This window comes from Rhinoraja longicauda, chromosome 4 (genome assembly GCF_053455715.1).
Source record: "Rhinoraja longicauda isolate Sanriku21f chromosome 4, sRhiLon1.1, whole genome shotgun sequence".
Lineage (NCBI taxonomy): Eukaryota > Metazoa > Chordata > Chondrichthyes > Rajiformes > Arhynchobatidae > Rhinoraja > Rhinoraja longicauda.
The window spans coordinates 79,808,445-79,830,351 of NC_135956.1; the positions used below are offsets into that span (position 1 = coordinate 79,808,445).

At 40.8% G+C, this 21,907-nt stretch overlaps 1 protein-coding gene across 6 annotated transcripts in view; it reads left to right on the forward strand.

Annotated features, from left to right (window-relative positions):
• The window catches only part of gdap1 (ganglioside induced differentiation associated protein 1), a 45,768-nt gene extending 29,722 nt beyond the window's left edge, over positions 1-16,046 (forward strand). For 3 of the 6 annotated variants that reach the window (XM_078398179.1, XM_078398177.1, XM_078398178.1), the window contains exons 2-6: positions 1,300-1,492; positions 5,040-5,213; positions 9,034-9,128; positions 9,910-10,024; positions 15,132-16,046. In XM_078398179.1, coding sequence (XP_078254305.1) covers positions 1,300-1,492; positions 5,040-5,213; positions 9,034-9,128; positions 9,910-10,024; positions 15,132-15,475 — 921 coding nt within the window. In that variant the 3' untranslated portion in view covers positions 15,476-16,046. Of the gene's footprint in view, positions 1-1,299; positions 1,493-4,555; positions 4,637-5,039; positions 5,214-9,033; positions 9,129-9,909; positions 10,025-15,131 lie in introns of those variants that run through there. The other 3 variants (XM_078398181.1, XM_078398182.1, XM_078398180.1) reach the window with 3 other exon arrangements.
• Positions 16,047-21,907: the final 5,861 nt, after the last annotated feature.

The following is a 21,907-nucleotide window of genomic DNA, read 5'->3' on the forward strand; positions in this document are numbered from 1 at the left end:
GGGGCGCCTACACAGGCTCTGCCGAGGAAGTTGCCAGGTCCTCCGGGGCAGTGCGTATGCCTAGCATGACCCACGGCAATTTGTCCATCCAGTCCAGGCCATGCCTTGAGGGATCCCTTCATGTACCGGTGAAAACGTTCCACTAGGCCGTTTGCTTGCGGGTGGTATGCTGGGGCGTTGCTGACCACAGCTTGGAGGTGAACTGCGCACCTCTGTCGGGGGAGATGTCTATAGGCGTGCTAAAGCGGGCGATCTAGTGGGAGGTGAGTGCACGGGTTGCAGTGGAGATATCCGAGAGCGGGGAGGCTTCCGGCCATCTCGTGAATCTGTCTGCGATGGTGAAAAGGTGGGTGACACCTCTGGATGGGGACGGCGGTCCAACAATGTCGACGTGGATATGGTCGAAACGCCGGTGTGTCAGGGCATAGTCCTGCAGCGGTGCCATGATGTGTCGCTGAATCTTGGAGTTTGACGGGATGCACGCTCTGGCCCAGTTGCCGACCTGTTTGCGCAACCCGTGCCACGTGAACTTGGCTGCCATTAGTGCCCTTGTTATCCGGATGGAAGGGTGAGCTAGGCCATGAACCATGTTGAAAATCCGGCGGCCCCAGGCAGCGGGGATGATGGGTCTTGGCTGTCCGGTAGTCACGTTGCAGAGGAGTGTGGTGTCAGCGGGCCCGAATCGCACATCCTCCAACAACAGGCCTGAGATGGCAGTGCGGTAGGCGAGTATCTATTCCTCTCGCTGGACGGCCGCCACTGCCGTGTAGCCAACCCCTGGGGCCAAAACATGGATGGCATTGATGGCGGTGTGGAACAATGCATCTGCGACCTGGTTGCTCTTGCCTGCCATGTGCTGGACGCAAGTCGTGTATTCTGAGATGTAGGTCAGGTGACGCTGACCAAGGATCAGACACTTTGGCAAAGGCAAACGTGAGTGGCTTGTGGTCAGTGAAAGCTGTAAAATCCCTGCCCTCGAGGAAGTAGCGGAAATGCCGGATGGCCAGGTAGAGAACGAGGAGCTCCCGGTCGAAAGCGCTGTATTTCTGCTGGGGGGGGTCTCAGGTGACGACTGAAAAAGGCGAGGGTCTGCCAGCTACCTTTGATCAGTTTTCCGCCCACAGCTGTGCCAGATGCTTCGACCGTGAGAGTTGATGGTGCGCTGGCCCGTCGATGTACCAGCATCGTTGCCTTTGCCAGCGCCTCCTTGGAGCAATGGATTCAATGCTTTTGCTAGAAAGCATGATCTGAAAGGATTAAAAATAAGTGGTGGTAATGGTGCCTGTTTACTGTTTTCAGGTTCGTTTGGTTATTGCTGAAAAAGGCCTAAAATGCGAGGAGTATGATGTCAACCTACCATTAAGTGAGCACAACGAACCCTGGTTTATGCGCTTGAATCCAGCAGGAGAGGTACCTGTCTTAATACACGGAGACAACATTATCTGTGAATCCACTCAGATCATTGATTACCTGGAGAACAAATTTGAAGATGGTAATATTCAAGAAAATACTTGTGGGTGTGTGCCTGTGGGTATGTGTACATGTGGACATGTGATTTGGAGGCTTAATTAAATTGAAACTCAAAATTTATCAAGAATTTTCTTTCCTGTCCTTCCTCTGTTTCCTCCACGGACCACTAGTTTCCGTATTTTTCATGAATTAATAAATTTGCTAATTTTTCATGAGTTCAAACTGAAAATTTCAGTAAGCTTTACTAATTGGGTTTGGAACCAAACCCAAGAATCTGGCATTAAGTGTTTTTTTATTTCCTGCTCGTGTAGCATCAGGTCATTTATGGAACTCTAGCAGGTTTAAGAAGGAAATCGTTGCTTATAGAATGACGATCAGCTCAAGTATGTAATGTCTTAAGAAGCTGAGGGTTTGTAGGAACCCTGTGTTTTATGTGAATCAGGGCAAGAGAAAATCTAGCTACAATGACAAATAAGTTTATAATTGGCATCACCAATTACAGTTTCATGCTATTAAAATTAAATATTGCATCCTGGTGTTGATGTCAGGACATGAAATGTTTTTTGGCCTAAGTTGATTTGACTTGGTTTGATTCAGTTTCCAGAGCTTCCTCGTGAAAGTGTTAGTAATCCTGGTTCACAAGCATAAGTGAAGTACAGCACCCTCTGGTGTAAAAACAAAATCACATTCTCCTCTCATTGTTCCCAAACTGAAGTTTGACGTCCATGTTAAATTGAAGGCAAGTTTGCATTTGTATGCATTTTTATTAGGGACCATATCTCATCTTTCAATGTTGAAAAAAAGAGTTTAGAAATATCTCATCTATAAGTACCCATTTCCTTACCCATGGGGAGTGCCCATGATGAGAGATTGAGCAGTTTAGGCCAAAATTCTAGAGAATTTAGCAGAATGAGCATTGATCTCCCACAGAGTGTGACTGGGTAATGCAGGGATAATGCTTTCCTGGCTGGTGGGTGTAGGACTGTTTTTTTACATTTTCAAAATAAGGACATTCATTTAGGACTTGCAGAGATTTCTTTATTCAATGTAATGAATGTAGTGAACTATTCAAAAGGACAGTACACTCAGATCAATATATTTTTGAATATTCAGGGAATAATGGAGATGTGATGATTGGTGTTGAGGTTAAAAAGAAATAGCTGTCACCTTATGGAATAGTGGGGCAGGTATCAGGGGGCAATTCCAACACCAGCTTTTATTTCTTGTGTCCACAGGTGATAACTAACAGATATTAGCTAATGGAAAGAATCAACAAACATTGAAAGAAAAAAAATCAGGGTTGTGTGACAGGTCAATAGGGTGGTTAAAAAGGCTTTTTGACACATTGGCCATCATCAGTTAGAGTATTGAGTATAGATGTTGGGAGGTCATGTTGCAGTTAGGTAAGATATTGGTGATGCAGCATTTAGAGTATACTGTGTGCAGTTTTGGTCTCCAAATTTGAGGAAGGATATTCTTGCTATTGAGGGCGTGCAGCGTAGGTTCACTAGGTTAATTCCTGGAATGGTGGGACTCGTATGTTGAAAGACTGGAACGACTAGGCTTGTATACACTGGAATTTAGAAGGATGAGAGGGGATCTTTTTGAAACATATAAGATTATTAAGGGATTGGACACGTTAGAGGCAGGAAACATGTTCCCAATGTTGGGGGAGCCCAGAACCAGGGGCCACAGTTAAAGAATAAGTTAGAACGGAGATGAGGAAAAACCTTTTCAGTCAGAGTTGTAAATCTGTGGAATTCTCTGCCTCAGAAGGCAGTGGAGGCCAATTCTCTGGATGCTTTCAAGAGAGAGCTAGATAGAGCTCTTAAAGATAGTGGAGTCAGGGGGTATGGGGAGAAGGCAGGAGCGGTGTACTGATTGTGAATGATCAGCCATGATCACATTGAATGGCGGTGCTGGCTCGAAGGGCTGAATGGCCTCCTCCTGCACCTATTATCCATTGTCTATTGTGCTCAGTTCTGGGCACTATGATATAGGAAAGATGTTGTTAAGCTGGAAAGGGTGCAGAGAAGATTTTCGAGGATGTTGCCAGGACTGAAGGTTGTGAGCTATAGGGAGAGGTTGAGCAGGCCGGGACTCTATTCCTTGGAGCTCAGGAGGATGAGGGGTGATCTTATAGAGGTGTATAAAATCATGAGGAATAGATTGGGTAGGTAGACGCACAGAATCTTTTGCTCAGTGTAGGGGAATCGAGAACCGGAGGACATAGGTTTAAGGTGAAGGGGGAAAGATTCAATAAGAATCTGAAGGGTAACTTTTTCACACAAAGGGCGGTGGGTGGATGGAACGAGCTGCCGAAGGAGGTAGTTGAGGCAGGGACTATTGCAACGTTTAAGAACCAATTAGGTGCATGGATAGAGCAGGTTTGGAGGGATTTGGGCCAAACACAGCCAGGTGGGACGAGTGTAGATAGGACATGTAGGCCAGTGTGGGCAAGTTGGGCCGAAGGGCCTGTTTCCACTCCGTATGACTTAATGACCTAGAATTCTGAAAGAATGATAGAAGCAGAAATTATTGCATCAGAAGGTATCTCTGAGCACTTGAGTCATTATTTACAAGACTGGGAGCTAGGAAGTGGGAATAAATTGCTCAGTTTTGGTTGATGTGGACTGGATAGGTGGAATGCAGGCTTCCAGTGCCATAATTGTTCGTGCTTCTATGAAATGGCATCGGAATGGGACATCCGTGTCTTTCTGTGCAATTAATTACCTTGTACATCAAAGTGCATTTAAATCCTTTTTTTAAAAACTATATTCAGTCATGAAATTACAAAATTATTCAGAGCCCATGGAATACCCTTTTTAAGTAACAGATTATATTCTTGCGAATGGTTTATGTTGGTCCAGACAAATTTCTGGCACCTTGATTGCTAACTCTTTCACTTTGAAAAAAGAACATGTGCTTTTCATATGCATAGTTTTACATGCTAGCAACATGTATTTTTAAGTTAAGATTTGACTATTTTTACATTTCATATTTTCATTTCAAGTTAAGAATTTTTTAATCCAGTTTGATTTTTTTGAACAAATGTGCATATTTTTATTTTTATTTTCCTTTACAGTTATTCCTTTGTTGCATCAAATCATAGATATAATTTCAACAATTGTAGAATGTGTAGACCTAGCAGACTCCAGTTCCTGAGGTAAATTTTAATGCTTGTTCTGTTTTAACGTAATATGTGATTCATATTCAAGGTTATTTAGAATAATATGCATTCTCTATATGTCAAATAAATGTATATTTGTAGTCAAACTAGGATATTAGATATCAAACTTAAAAAGGCGTAATGAACTAATTAGCAGAGTGAACTTCCAGGTACATTTATTGTCTTCAATTCTTTTTAATTCAGAAAAAAATCAAAAACCTAAGTTATGCTCTTGTTGAATTTTCTGTGTTTAAGTGTTATGTAATTCTTGCCAGCAAATCTCTTTGGTAGAGAAAGGCCAAGCCTTTTGAAAGACATTATCTGTAAATGTATTCCACTTTCCATATCTCATTGCTTTCTTTAATAAGAGTGGATCGACTTTGTATGTTTGTACCTTCAGCTAACATCCCCAAATTGATGCCAGAAGAAGGAAGTTTGTACTTTCCAAGAGTACAACATTACAGAGAATTGTTAGATTCTCTCCCTATGGATGCCTACACGCATGGTTGTATTCTTCACCCAGAGTTAACTCTGGATTCTATGATTCCTGCATATGCAACCACTCGAATTCGCAGTAAGTGGAATTTACCAAATTTAGTTGATTACCAAATCTCCTTTTAAACTTAAATGGAGGACAATTTACAAATTTAAGTTTGAGAATATTTGTAGTTGAAATCCGGATGTTGATCACTATTTGAATTAGTTCACGTGTTTAAAATCCAAACAGAACGATATAATTTAATGCTATGCCCTAATCTAAAATAACTTGAAGGTAAAGATATTTTAAACAAGGAGTGATAATTATTTTTGTTTCACAGAAGCTTGCTTAGGAAAGGTGCACATTTTAACGTGGCTGCACTTTTGATGTTAATTTGCGCTAGACATTTTTATGGTTCAATGGTCCTTTATTGTCACGTGTACCGAGGTACAGTGAAATTTGATTTTCCATGCAGTCATACCAAAAAATGAACAAGATACAAAACTACATAAAGATTAAACATAAACAGCCACCAAAGCGGCGTTTGAGAATCCCTAGGACACAGCATAAGCGGAGACCCACAGCCATCGGATCAATGTTCCTTCACCGTGATGTGACCAGAATTGTACCGACCGCTGTCACTTTCTGCTGTATCTGTCCGCCCGAACAGTCAGAAAGTCATCTGCACTCGCACCAGACTCCGGGATGTCCACATGGCGCGATGTCCCGGTAAACACCAAGATCACTGGACTCACAGCGCTCCCTCCGAGTCCCACCAGCGCAGGCAGCACGTCCATCTTGTTTTTCGGCAACCTCACATTCCTCACTGTGATGGAAGGTGAATAACTTTCACCTTTTTCCTCCTTTTCTCTCGGTCGGGGCGATCGAAGCTCCCACAGTTGGCAATCGAAGCCCCCGCAACGGAGCGATTAAGGCTCCTGCGATCGGGGCAGTCGAATCTCCTGTGGTTGGAGCTCCCGAAGTTGATCCCTAATAAAGGGACCGCCAGCTCCATGATGTTAGGCTGCAGTGCGGACAGAGATAAGATACAGAAAATGTTGCATCTCCGTCGCAGGAAGAGATTAAAAAAGTTTTCCCCAAGCCTACCTCCCACATAATACAAAAACTAAAGATACCCTAAAATATACAAATAAAACAGACTAAAAACAACAAAAGAAGAAAGGGACGAGACAGGCTGTTGGCGAGGCTGCCACTTACCACACTAGATCAAGTAATGTTATGCACTTAATCGATAGTAGTTGCAAACAATGTTGCATAGGTTAAGGAGAAAAGCAAATGAAAGTAGACCCAGATGGAGTACTCTGACTAGGAGATTTAGGCGTATATTATCCTGCTCATTGTGTATTATCTCTTTGGATGTCGCTTGTGATAAATAGTCAGTTTGGTACCTATATTATTTTCAAAATAAAATCCTGTAAAATATAAGGAAAAAGGAAAAGAGGTTGCCCCAGTAACAGCTGAAGAAGAGGTGTTCAGGCAGAAATGGCTGGGAGTGGGCTCAACTGGGGAGATCTTGAAAGAACCGCCATCAACCAAGTGAGGTGGAGGACATTTGTCAATGGCCTATGGTCCCTAGAGGAGCAACGGGCTTAAGAAGAAGAAGAAAGAAAATATATTACTTAAACAGCTTGTGTCCATCACAGATCCCCTGTAGAGGGCAGCATGGTGAAACTGAAGTCTGAATTCAACGTTACAGCTAAAGTTATTTTGAATGTACTAAATAGTTTATTATTCACACCTACATTTCCATGTTTGTATACAATTTTAATAGTTGACTATTTATTTAGTTTGGTGGTTTGGTATTGGTTTATTCTTGTCATGTGTATTGAGATACATTGAAAAACTTTGTTTGCAGGCTATCCAGTCAAATCATACCATACATGAGTGTAATCAAGCCACTCACTGCACAAGTACACCACATAGGTGCAAAAAGCAAATATCTCAGAGTGCAGAATAGTGTTGCAGTGTTATACGTTACAGTTACAGAAAAAGTGCAGATTTTAAAAAAATGCGAGGGTTGCAATGAGGTTGGTTATATGATAGGTATCATACCCTTAGCTTATGTGAGGACTTTAAAGTAGTCTGATAAGAGGCTGTTCCTGTATCTGATGGTACGTAGTTTCAAGCTTTTGCATCTTCTGCCTGACTGGAGAGGAGGGAATAACTGGGGTTTAGATGATCCTTGATTATGTTATCTGCTTTCATGAGGCAGTGTGAACTGCAGATAGAATCGACAGGGGGAGGCTAGATTGTGGTTTGGTCTAGACTATATTCACAATTCTCTGCAATTTCTTATCATCTTGGGCAGGGTTTGAAGATGGGTCCTGACCCAAAAAGTCACCTATCCATGTTCTCCAGCGATGCTGCATGTTTTACAACATGTTAGACATAATGATTATAAGCACCACTTGTTGCTTCAACTATTTGCCCCTGAATAGAGCTGATAAGATTGTTACATCGTTGGTTTCAATTGCTAGTGCCATTTGACATTCCCTCTCTAAACTCCCTGCTGCCATATTCCTATTGCCGCTTTAGGCCATTGACTGCCTAAACTTGCATCCATGTTCTTTGTGTCATAATTCAATCATTTCATGGCTGTTTTTCTTCCTCCACTTTCCACACACTTCAGCTAATTCAAAGCTCTACTTCACATTTCCGGGCATATTCCAAGTCTATTAATCCATCACTTTCAGTTATTGATTACATTGGCTCATGGTCCTACAATGCCAACAGTTTAAAATTATCATCCTTGCTTTCATGTAGCTCCCTGACTTTGTTCTTCTCTTTTTTAATATCTTCTGACTGTACATCCCTGGGATCTCTGTGTCCTTCACCTATGAGTTTTTGTATGTGCGTGATTTCTATATTCCATGATTGTTGGCCATGGTTTCAATTGCTAGACCCATGTAGCATCCCCTTCTAAATCTCTCTAGCTCTGTTCCTTTATAAAAATGTGTAGTTTGTACTTGGTATTCCACTTTATGACAGTTATCCAGCTGAGTTCACATGTTTGCGAGCAAAGCACCAAGGCAAATTCCTTGTATGTATACATACTTGGCCAATAAAATGTATTCAAAATTCAAATTTCAAATTTAAGATGCTATAAAAAATACAAGTTGTTATCCATACCTCATAGTTGAAGTCCTGTTACTAATCTATCATATGCCTTTTCATTTGGAAGAGAACATGGAGCACATTGTAGAAATTTCCACTTTACCAATGGGATTTTTAAATAACAAAGAGAATGCTGAAAATACTCCAGACTGGTAGCATCTCGGGGAAAAAACAATATTTTAGGTTGCTAAACGAGTAGTTGTGTCGAGCAAAGTGAAGATCTGTGTGATAGGGTAAAAGAAACCAGATTAGATGACAAGTTGATCGATAGCAGACAAAAGGATTATGATAATAGAACATGTCAGGAAGCAAAATGTGGGTGTGATTTATTTCAGGTGATGATTCTGCTATTCCATTGGCTGACGCAGGCTTTCAATACAACGAGTTGAGAGTGGGGTTGGATGTATGACTTGGCACAGAGGCTGTTGTGCAGCATCGAAGGTCTGTTTATAAGAACAGAAAAAAAAAATTGCAGAAGGAAGCATGGTGATATTTCCTGAAAATATACAACGGATGAAAGATTATTAGATAAAAATTGAGTAACGCAGCTGTGTTATTCCTAAACTTGACTGACAGGGGAGAGCCTTGGTCATCTCCACACTGCTAAAGTCTTGTCACTACCCTCAGCCTCTCTGAAAATGTTTCAGTTCTGGAAATTTAATTTGGTTAAGTGAAAGGTCAGGTGAAGATATTCAAGTTTATATTCAGCCACGGTGTGAGTGGAATGGAGATTACCTATCCATCTTTTTGAAATCTAAAGGACAGTGTTATTTGTTTTCAGGCCAAATTGCAAACACAGAATCTGAATTAAAGAAGCTTGCTCAGGAACACCCAGAACTGAGTGAAGCATATTTAACAAAACAAAAACAAATCAAGGTAAAAGTCTTTATAATGCAGTGAATGAATCTTGGACATTTTTGTATTATGCACATTGCTTTAAATATTTTTTAATTGTCTGCTTAGGATAAAACTAGTTGTATAGTCTTGGCTTCAGCCTCACTTTGAAATATATGAACAATGGAAAACTATTACCAAAAAAATGTAAATGTTGAATTGTGGACCTGAGTAAAACCATGAACTAATCCAGGTTTGGGTGCTTCATCTCGTCTTGCTACAGTTTACCAAATTACATTGCATATTCTTGCTTGTTTTTCTGTAGTGCGGAAATCAGCTTTTCAAAATCACTTCCTGTGAAATATTTGTGTGATAATGCTAATGTTTTGTAATTTAGAATTATTGGGGACCTGATTTTTTTGGTATCAAAGCTCCTTGGTTTTGTTAAACATCTATCTGCCTGAGTGCTCAAAAAATGGTGTAGTTCGATGATAATGATGTCCACTCTTATTCAAATATTCTTAATATATTTAATCTAAGTTCTGTCAGTTTTTAATAGTTGGTGTGCATTCACCTGCTAGCATCCTTTCTCTGGGAAATAGGAACGGTCAAATTGCAGAAATAAGGCTGAGGAGCAGATACCATGCTCACTGAAAATGCCACATTATTTGCTGCTTCAGCATAAGCAATACTGCTGATTTTCATTTAATTTGATTTATTTGCCAGAGTCTATTATCTGTACGATGTTAAAAAGAGAGAAATCTTTTTTTGTCCTATATGTAATTTAAATTGACTCAGTTTTAAAACATTTTTACTTCATCAGTCTAAAATACGGGATCATGATAATCTAAACTACCTGAAAAAAATATTAAGTGAGCTGGAAAATGTTCTGGACCAGGTGGAGACGGAGTTGCAGAGAAGGGTCGAGGAGACGCCAGGTCAGTTTCAAATAAATCATTTTTATACTTGCACACTGTTCTGCTTTTCTTTCCTCATTGTCAGAGGACAAACTCGAGAATAATGAAATTGTTATGTCCCTCAAAGCCAAATGCAGGCAAGTGGGTGTATTTTTGTATTTCGCATAAACGAGGGCATATTTTCTTTAGGTTTTTCCACTTGGTAGAAAGCATTTATTTAACATTGCAGGGGAAATCAAAATTGTACTGTAGGTATCAGACTATGTAAAAATTCAAGCCTCGTTTAATGGTATGTGCAATCAAAATCATTATCATCAGCTGAGATTTTGACTTCCATGTCTTCAATTTGCGGAGCTTTCTATCTTATCAGATCATTCATTGGCTCACTGAAGCTGCTTAATGTTGTCCAGTTGTGCTGTATACATTGAAACTTTTTTGTGGCCTTTAAGTCTAAGATTTAGTTTAGTTTTCTGTTCAATGAGATTGAATTCTACACAACGTATAGAAAAGACAGACAGGTGGGCAGAGGGGGTGGGGTTGCTCTGATGGTAAGGAATGATATTCATTCCCTTGCAAGGGGTGACATAGAATCAGGAGATGTTGAATCAGTATGGATAGAAATGAGAAATTGTAAGGGTAAAAAGACCCTAATGGGAGTTATCTATAGGCCCCCAAACAGTAGCCTCGACTTAGGGTGCAAGTTAAATCAGGAGATAAAATTGGCGTGTCAAAAATGTAATGCTACGGTGGTTATGGGAGATTTCAACATGCAGGTAGACTGGGAAAATCAGGTTGGAAATGGACCCCAGGAAAGAGAGTTTGTAGAGTGCCTTCGAGATGGATTCTTAGAACAGCTTGTACTGGAGCCTACCAGGGAGAAGGCAATTCTGGATTTAGTGTTGTGTAATGATCCTGATCTGGTAAGGGGACTAGAGGTAAAAGAGCCATTAGGAGGCAGTGATCACAACATGATAAGTTTTACTCTGCAAATGGAAAGGCAGAAGGGAAAATCGGAAGTGTCGGTATTGCAGTATAGCAAAGGGGATTACAGAGGCATGAGGCGGGAGCTGGCCAAAATTGATTGGAAGGAGGCCCTAGCAGGGAAGACGGTAGAACAGCAATGGCAGGTATTCCTGGGAATAATGCAGAGGTTGCAGGATCAATTTATTCCAAAGAGGTGGAAAGACTCTAAGGGGAGTAAGAGACACCTGTGGCTGACAAGGGAAGTCAGGGACAGCATAAAAATTAAGGAGAGGAAGTATAACATAGCAAAGAAGAGTGGGAAGACAGAGGATTGGGACTCTTTTAAAGAGCAACAAAAGTTAACTAAAAAGGCAATACGAGGAGAAAAGATGAGGTACGAGGGTAAACTAGCCAATAATATAAAGGAGGATAGCAAAAGTTTTTTTAGGTACGTGAAGAGGAAAAAAATAGTCAAGGCAAATGTGGGTCCCTTGAAGACAGAAGCAGGGGAATTTATTATGGGGAACAAAGAAATGGCAGACGAGTTAAACCGTTACTTTGGATCTGTCTTCACTGAGGAAGATACACACAATCTCCCAAATGTTCTAGGGGCTGGAGAACCTAGGGTGATGGAGGAACTGAAGGAAATCCACATTAGGCAGGAAATGGTTTTGGGTAGACTGATGGGACTGAAGGCTGATAAATCCCCAGGGCCTGATGGTCTGCATCCCAGAGTACTTAAGGAGGTGGCTCTAGAAATAGTGGAAGCATTGGAGATCATTTTTCAATGTTCTATAGATTCAGGATCAGTTCCTGTGGATTGGAGAATAGCAAATGTTATCCCACTTTTTAAGAAAGGAGGGAGAGAGAAAACGGGTAATTATAGACCAGTTAGTCTGACATCAGTGGTGGGGAAAATGCTGGAGTCGATTATAAAAGACGAAATTGCTGAGCATTTGGATAGCAGTAACGGGATCGTTCCGAGTCAGCATGGATTTACGAAGGGGAAATCATGCTTGACAAATCTACTGGAATTTTTTGAGGATGTAACTAGGAAAATTGACAAGGGAGAGTCAGTGGATGTGGTGTACCTCGACTTTCAGAAAGCCTTCGACAAGGTCCCACATAGGAGATTAGTGGGCAAAATTAGGGCACATGGTATTGGGGGTAGGGTACTGACATGGATAGAAAATTGGTTAACAGACAGAAAGCAAAGAGTGGGGATAAATGGGTCCCTTTCGGAATGGCAGGCAGTGACCAGTGGGGTACCGCAAGGTTCGGTGCTGGGACCCCAGCTATTTACGATATACATTAATGACTTAGACGAAGGGATTAAAAGTACCATTAGCAAATTTGCAGATGATACTAAGTTGGGGGGTAGTGTGAATTGTGAGGAAGATGCAATAAGGCTGCAGGGTGACCTGGACAGGTTGTGTGAGTGGGCGGATACATGGCAGATGCAGTTTAATGTAGATAAGTGTGAGGTTATTCACTTTGGAAGTAAGAATAGAAAGGCAGATTATTATCTGAATGGTGTCAAGTTAGGAGGAGGGGGAGTTCAACGAGATCTGGGTGTCCTAGTGCATCAGTCAATGAAAGGAAGCATGCAGGTTCAGCAGGCAGTGAAGAAAGCCAATGGAATGTTGGCCTTCGTAACAAGAGGAGTTGAGTATAGGAGCAAAGAGGTCCTTCTACAGTTGTACCGGGCCCTGGTGAGACCGCACCTGGAGTACTGTGTGCAGTTTTGGTCTCCAAATTTGAGGAAGGATATTCTTGCTATGGAGGGCGTGCAGCGTAGGTTCACTAGATTAATTCCCGGAATGGCGGGACTGTCGTATGTTGAAAGGCTGGAGCGATTGGGCTTGTATACACTGGAATTTAGAAGGATGAGGGGGGATCTTATTGAAACATATAAGATAATTAGGGGATTGGACACATTAGAGGCAGATAACATGTTCCCAATGTTGGGGGAGTCCAGAACAAGGGGCCACAGTTTGAGAATAAGGGGTAGGCCATTTAGAACGGAGATGAGGAAGAACTTTTTCAGTCAGAGGGTGGTGAAGGTGTGGAATTCTCTGCCTCAGAAGGCAGTGGAGGCCAGTTCGTTGGATGCTTTCAAGAGAGAGCTGGATAGAGCTCTTAAGGATAGCGGAGTGAGGGGGTATGGGGAGAAGGCAGGAACGGGGTACTGATTGATAGTGATCAGCCATGATCGCATTGAATGGCGGTGCTGGCTCGAAGGGCTGAATGGCCTACTCCTGCACCTATTGTCTATTGTCTATTGTCTATTGAATTGTGAAAGTTATTTTCAGTGCTTTTTTAATAAAAAAACTTACAACTTCATATTTTTTAGAAATAAATTGTCCTTTTGTATTGTATATTTAAAACTTTCCTTTCATTTCACTGGGGTCTGGTAATACAGAATCTTTCTTGAGACCTTTAGGGCTGTATAGTGGGCCAATTAGTAGAGTCACTGTCTCAGCACCAGAGACCCTGGTTCAATCCTAATCTTAGGTTCTGTTTGTGTGTTGAGTTTGCACATTGTCCCTGTGTTCTTCGAGGTGCTCCTGCTTCGTCCCACATCCCAAAGATGTATATATTGGCAGGTTAATTGATCACTGTAAATAGCCCTGAGTGTGTAGATGAATGGTAGAATCTGGGACAAGTTGACAAGAATGTAGGAAAATTAAAAAAAAGAGAATTAGAATAAATGGGTGATTGATGAATGCAAATCTGGTGGACTGAAGGGCCTGCCTCCATTTTGTACTTTTTGGGGACAGAGTGAATATCTGTAGGAACCTGAACATTGAGGAACATATAAGTCGCTCATTCTTGCACAATGTCCACATCTACAAATGTTCAACAGATGTTAGTAGGTGGCAAACAGGAGTATAAACACTTTTCCATTCCAGCATGGATAACCAAAGTCAACAACATTTCTATTGTATCTCAGATCTTGTATGTTGAAGTGAGGAACTTTACATTTTCATGGGATTGTGGCATGGCCACATTTGCCTGTTTTAAGCGTCTTTGACCTGATTGACTTGGAAAGCGAATTCAGCCCATCAATATATTTTTATTGCAAATCACTTAAAATTAAACTCTCTAATTACCTTTTGTGGGATGTGCCTCAATCCCTTTAAATTATGAGTCCATCCTCTATTATTAGTGAGACCATAATTTCTGTTATTACAAGGGCGAGGGGTTTTAGTTGTGAAGATGGAGGTTTTGAAAGGGTATAGAGAGCAACTGTTCACAATGACAAACTGATCACAAATGAAGATGATTGGAAAATGACTTTAAAAAATTACATTGTGTAGTTTGGGTCCGGAATGCAACATTGAACAGCAGGAGAGCAGATTTGATCATGGTGTTCAAAGAGAACTGGATATATATCTGAAAGAAAATAATTTACAGTGTTACACAGGTGACCCATGCATTTTAAGAAGTATGGTCACATTCCTGGAAAACTATGGGGTTTTCCATAATATAAAGATGTATCATCTGTGCATGCAACAAAAAATGAGTTGAAAACAAAATTTTATTTATTTACTTTCATTCACAGAGTGGATTATATTTTCTATCTCAAATTTTTGGTTAGTGGTTTGTGACTGAGAATGATGAATTTCCATTACATGAATGTTGTAATGCAGGGGTTGCTTGTACAGGGAGGGTGGTGCAGTGTGGCTAACTGAATTGCTTTTGTGCTGAAATGTGGCATGTGCAAACCAAATGACTATCCTTCCATGCTGTAACTATTCTGTGGGTTGGAAGTTTAAATGTATTAAATATTAGCTTTTGTGGGGAGTTTGAGAAACAAGGGATAGACCTGCAGGTTATCCTGGAACTTGCAATTACGTTACCGAGTGAAAGTTTGTTTATTTTGCTCCATGCTCCATTGAGGACAGGGAGAAAAAAATAACATTAGTACTTGCGTCCAACCAGATGTTGGTCGATATTTTTAACAAATCAACATTGCACTATATTTCCCAGCTGATGTAGGAAGTCTGGAATCTTTGCTTTATTACTGCATTTTTATTGGCAGGAGCATATGCACTAGTTAAATAATAAAATAACTTGTCTTGTAATTGTAGAAAAGACCCGAGCATAAAACGTGCTATATATTTAACTGGAATTGTTGATGTGATTTATTTCTCTTGCGCAGAAGAAGGACATCAGCCATGGCTCTGTGGCGAGTCTTTTACACTTGCAGATGTATCACTCAGTGTAACATTACATCGCCTGAAATTCCTTGGACTTGCCAGAAAATATTGGGGAAATGGAAAACGACCAAATTTAGAATCGTACTATGAACGTGTGCTGCAACAAAGGACTTTTCGAAAGGTCTTGGGAAATGTGAACAACATTTTAATATCAGCAGTACTGCCTACTGCGTTTCGAGTTGCTAAAAAACGTGCTCCTTCTTTTCTGGGAGCTAGTTTTATAGTAAGTCTGCTGGGAGGAATAGGTTATTTAGCTTTCTTGTTCCTAAAAAAAAGATTATCATAGGTTTTCTCAGCATGCATTTAATGTTATTTGCTGAGCTGTGATACAGCAATCATCATACTTAGCAAATTGAGATATATATTAAAAAAGAACATTGAAGTTACATGTTTGATGTAATGGAGTTACTGTCATTTAGTTTAATTACTGTTAAAGAGTAAGTTTGTGAAATGTGGAACCTTTGCACAATGCAACACAATTATAAACTTTCAAGAATTCAAACATTTTTGCACCAGATAATTTGGGGAATAGATTATTCTGTTGCAATGTCAAGTGAATTATTACACATTAATGGATAAATCAAAAGTCTGGAATTGAATCCCTTGGATTCAAAGGTTAATTAAAAGTTTGTAGTTACTTGATTGTATTTGTCATTTGCACATCAATCGTTTAATCCAGCCACTGTACTGGGTCAGAATATGTAGGTTTAATGTTTATTATGTACAATATGATTCGCGGTGGTAAACAACGTATTTTTCTTTAGTCTGTCTTTTACCTTTTTAGGACTACCATTTTAATTTCAGATATTCCTGTCTTAAACATAATTAAAAAAATTATTTTGAATGTTCAGAATAAATTTGAAATTTTTCTTTTGGTAATAGCCTTCAATGGCTATTTCTTTGAATATGAGAAAATCAAACGATTTGAGAATATTTACACAATTTAAAATTTCCTGAAAACAAAAATGGAAAATGCTTTTGGAAATCATTTACCTGCCTTTCTTTATTACTGATATATCTAGGATAGTTCACCCATTCACCAGGATGTAACACTATAAAGGAAATGTTAGTAGAATAGATTTTCAGCTCCCTAAATCAACTCTGTCTTTCCCTTTTATCACAGAGACAAAAAATATTGTTCCTTTCATATTTTTATTTTCCCATGTCTGCTGCTGTGTTAATTAATACTTTGCCAATAAAACAAGTCTAAATCATTTTTAATACATGAGAAATAGAAGCAGAACATATGCTTCTAGTAGGACATATTACCCCTCATCTTTGCACTCTTTTAAAGGCAGGGCTGAGATTTCCTCAGCACAACTTTCTTGTTCCCATATCCCTAAATATTGAAATATTTGTCTTGAATATACTCGATGAACAAGTCAACCATTCTTGGAAGAGCATTCCAAAGATTTGATATCTTCTAACTGAAGATGATCTGATAAGGGAACTCAAGGTAAAAGAGCCATTAGGAGGCAGTGATCATAATATGATAAGCTTTACTCTACAAATTGAGAGGGAGAAGGGAAAATCGGAAGTGGCAGTATTACAGTATAGCAAAGGGGATTACAGAGGCATGAGGCAGGAGCTGGCCAGATTTGACTGGAAGGAGGCCCTAGCAGGGAAGACGGTGGAACAGCAATGGCGGGTATTCCTGGGAATAATGCAGAAGTTGCAGGATCAATTTATCCCAAAGAGGAGGAAAGATTCTAAGGAAAGTAAGATGCACCCATGGCTGACAAGGGAAGTCAAGGACAGCATAAAAATAAAAGAGAAGTATAACAGCAAAGAAGAGTGGGAAGCCAGAGGATTGGGACTTTTGAAGAGCAACAGAAGATAACTAAAAAGGCAATACGGGGAGAAAAGATGAGGTACGAGGGTAAACTAGCCAATAATATAAAGGAGGATAGTAAAAGCTTTTTTAGGTATGTGAAGAGGAAAAAAATAGTTAAGGCAATTGTGGGTCCCTTGAAGACAGAAGCAGGGGAATTTATTATGGGGAATAAGGAAATGGCAGACGAGTTGAACCAGTACTTTGGATCTGTCTTCACTAAGGAAGATACAAACAATCTCCCAGATGTTCTAATGGCCAGAGATCCTAGGGTGACGGAGGAACTGAAGGAAATTCACATTAAGCAGGAAATGGTGTTGGGTAGACTGGTGGAACTGAAGGCTGATAAATCCCCAGGGCCTGATGGTCTGCATCCCAGGGTACTTAAGGAGATGGCTCTAGAAATCGTGGACGCATTGGTGATAATTTTCCAATTTTCTATAGATTCAGGATCAGTTCCTGTGGATTGGAGGGTAGCTAATGTTATCCCACTTTTTAAGAAAGGAGGGAGAGCGAAAATGGGAAATTATAGACCAGTTAGTCTGACATCAGTGGTGGGGAAGATGCTGGAGTCAATTATAAAAGACAAAATTACGGAGCATTTGCATAGCAGTAACCGGAACGTTCTGTGTCAGCATGGATTTATGAAGGGGAAATCATGCTTGACTAATCTTTGGAATTTTTTGAGGATGTAACTAGGAAAATTGACAGGGGAGAGCTGGTGGATGTAGTGTACCTTGACTGTCAGAAAGCCTTTGACAAGGTCCCACATAAGAGATTGGTGGGCAAAATTAGAGCACATGGTATTGGTAGGGTACTGACATGGATAGAAAATTGGTTGGCGGCAGAAAGCAAAGAGTGGGGATAAATGGGTCCCTTTCAGATTGGCAGGCAGTGACTAGTGGGGTACCGCAACGCTCGGTGCTGGACTGCAGCTATTTACAATATACATTAATGACTTGGGTGAAGGGATTAAAAGTACTATTAGCAAATTTGCAGATGATACAAAGCTGGGTGGCAGTGTGAACTGTGAGGAAGATGCTATAAGGTTGCAGGGCGACTTGGACAGGTTGTGTGAGTGAGCGGATGCATGGCAGATCCAGTTTAATGTGGATAAGTGTGAGGTTATCTACTTTGGTGGTAAGAATAGTAAGGCAGATTATTATCTGAATGGTGTCATGTTAGGAAAAGGGGATGTACAACGAGATCTGGGTGTCCTAGTGCATCAGTCACTGAAAGGAAGCATGCAGGTACAGCAGGTGGTGAAGAAAGCCAATGGAATCTTGGCCTTCGTAACGAGGAGTTGAGTATAGGAGCAAAGAGGTCCTTTTGTAGTTGTACAGGGCCCTAGTGAGACCGCACCTGGAGTACTGTGTGCAGTCTTGGTCTCCAAATTTGAGGAAGGATATTCTTGCTATTGAGGGCGTGCAGCGTAGGTTTACTAGGGTAATTCCCGGAATGGCGGGACTGTCATATGTTGAAAGACTGGAGCAACTAGGCTTGTATAAACTGGAATTTAGAAGGATGAGAGGGGATCTTATCGAAACATATAAGATTATTATGGGGTTGGACACGTAAGAGGCAGGAAACATGTTCCCAATGTTGGGGGAGTCCAGAACCAGGGGCCACAGTTTAAGAATAAGGGGTAGGCCATTTAGAACGGAGATGAGGAAAAAAAATGTCAGTCAGAGTTGTAGATCTGTGGAATTCTCTGCCTCAGAAGGCAGTGGAGGCCAATTCTCAGTGCATTCAAGAGAGAGCTAGATAGAGCCCTAAAGGATAGCGGAGTCGGGGGGTATGGGGAGAAGGCAGGAACGGGGTACTGATTGAGAATGATCGCCATGATCACATTGAATGGTGCTGGCTCGAAGGGCCGAATGGACTACTCCTGCACCTATTGCCTATTGTCGATAAATTTCTCCTTTTATCATGAAAGGTTGGCCCTTTACTTAGACACAAGGAACTGCAGATACTGGGTTACAAAGCCAGAATAACTCAGTCAGACAGCACCTCTGGAGAACATGGATCGGTGACTTTTCAGAATGAAGTAGGGTCCCAACTGAAACGTCAACTATCCATGTTCTACTGGGGAAACATCATTCCTGTAAACTATTTTGTGAAATCCTGTTAGAATTTTGTATGTTTAATTAAGATAATTTCTCATCTTTCTAGAGAACAGGTTAAAACCTGGTTAATCTCTCCCTCGTCCAACAAATGTCCTGGCTCAGGAATCAATTGGTACTCCTTTGCTAATCCCTTGTACATCAAAGTCCTGAGTATTCCGTATTATTGGATTTTTACTATACATTCTCGAGGAACGGAAACCAAAGACATTGAAAATGTGCATTGTCTAACTCCGTTTAAATAACTACAGTGGACACATACAATTGCAGCTCCTTAGCAATTAGCCTTGTGGCATGTATGCCTTTGATGCTAAGACCAACTTTCATCTCCCTGTACATAATCCATATCCCTCCATTCCCTGCATATCCATGTGCCTATTCAAAAGTCTCCTGAATGCCACCATTCTATCTGCCTCCACGACCACTACTGGCAGCACGTTCCAGGCACTTGCCAAACCTAGATGTGAACAAAAATCCTGTCCCACGCATCTTTTAAATTCTTCCCCTCTTGTCTTATAGCCAAGGCCTCTAGTATTTGATATTTCAATTTTGTGAAAAAGTTCCTAACTGATTTTCCCATCTATGCATCTCACAATTTTATTTACTTTTATTAGGCCTTCCCTCAATCTGTGCTGTTCTATGTTCTATTCTATGTTATATATACCACTCTAAATATGCTGCCATTTTTGGGGAGTTATGGACTTGGACCCCAAGATCCCTCTGTACCTCAATGCTGTTAAGGATCTTGCCATTAATTGTATATTTCCCCTTAGATTTGCCCTCGTGCTTGCTCAGATTAAACTCCATCTGCCATTTCTGCATCTATTTCTTTAACTGATCTTTTTCCCGCTATATTTGACAGCCTTCTTCACAGTCCGTGACCCCAGCAATCTTGGTATCATCTGCAAACTAACTGAACAGTCTACTTTTGCTTTCAAGTCATTTGTATATATATCACAAGAAAATAACTGCAGATGCTGGTACAAATCGATTTATTCACAAAATGCTGGAGTAACTCAGCAGGTCAGGCAGCATCTCAGGAGAGAAGGAATGGGTGACGTTTCGGGTCGAGACCCTTCTTCAGACTGATCACAAACTGCCCATATTCCTGCAGATCTCCACTTGTCGCAGACCTCCAGCCTGAATATTGTCCTTCCATCACTACCCTCTATCTTCCCTCAGTATGCCAGTTATGATCCCAAATGACCAAGTCACTGTTAATCCCCCACCCCCCCATGCATCTTAATCTGGATCAGTCTACCATGAGTGACTTCTATTAAATGTCTTACTAAATCCATGTGGACAACATCAACCAACTTACCTTCATTGATCACATTAGGCGCCTCCTCAAAAATACTTCATCACGTTAGACATGACCTTCCGAGCAAAAAGCCGTGCTGACTGTCCCTAATTAACTAATTTTCTTGTAAATACAAGTGAATTCTCTCCAATCCTGAAGAATACTATCCATGGGATAAGATTAGCTTCCTTACCACTGACACGAGGCTCACCAGTCTATAATTCCCTGGATTCTCGATTTCCTTTTGTAAACAAAGGAACAAAAATGGCTGCTCTCCAGTCCTTGTCTATGGCTAAAGATCTTTGTCAAAGCTCCTGCAGGCTCCTCTCTTGCCTCTCATAGATTTCATCAGCACCTGGGCATTTATCTATATTACTGGTCTATAAAAGACCCAACACCTCAATCTCAAACTGCCCATGCATGTTAGTATTCTCCACTGTGCTCGCTATCCTCTGTCCTCCTTGATGACAACAAATACAAAGTACCTGTTTAGTATCTCACATACATCTGACTCCAAGACCAAATATCCTCCGTTATTCTTGAGCAGTCCTATCTTCTCCCTGTTTGCCCTCCTGCTTTTAATGTAGGTATAAAAAGCCTTGGGCATTTCTTTAATCAGACTTGCCAAAGTCATTTGGTGGCCACTTTTGGCCGTTCTAATCACCCGCCAGTGTTCTTTCCTCCTCGTAACATCTTAAATCTTGCATGTGCTTCCTTTCTCATCTTGACCAAATTTACAACCTTGCATGCTATGACTAATAGTATAGTAAATGGTGGCGGGGAGAGCTCATGACCCTCTGAGAGAACAAAAAATTGTCTTGTTTTCATCTAATGTGAGTGGTCTCTTTTAAATAGGAGCTCCTGGTTCTAGATTCTCTCACAAGATAGACATTCTCTGTACAATTGTCAAAACCTCTCGCAATCTTGTTTTAAAGAATTCCCTCCTTTTTCCTGCCGATTCAAGCCTAGCATATCTAATCTCTTCTAAGATAACCTGCCCATTGTGGATTTTAGACCTCTGCACTGCTTCCAATCAATAATTTTTCTAAAAGGAGACCATTAGTGTACATAAAACTCCAGATGACGGCCTAATAATGCTCTATCTAACCGAGGTTAGGATATGCACAAAATTGGAGAACCCTAGAAAGTATGGAGAAACTTGGGGACGGTGTACATGCTCAATATCCCTGATGATGGCAGCACAGATATATACGGTGTTTAAAAGGTAAGTGGGACACTTGCCTTCGTTAAGCAAGAGGATTTTGATAACACCACATAACACATTTGTTAGGTAGTAGAGGGAATACTGTGTGTAGTTCAGCCACATTACAGGGTGTGCTTTCACTGGAGGGAATACAGAGGAGATTCAATATGATGGCTCAGGTTGGAGCATTTTAACTATGAAGAAAGACTGGATAGGCCGAGTTTCTTTTCCTTGGAGCAGAGAATACTGAGGAGGGACAT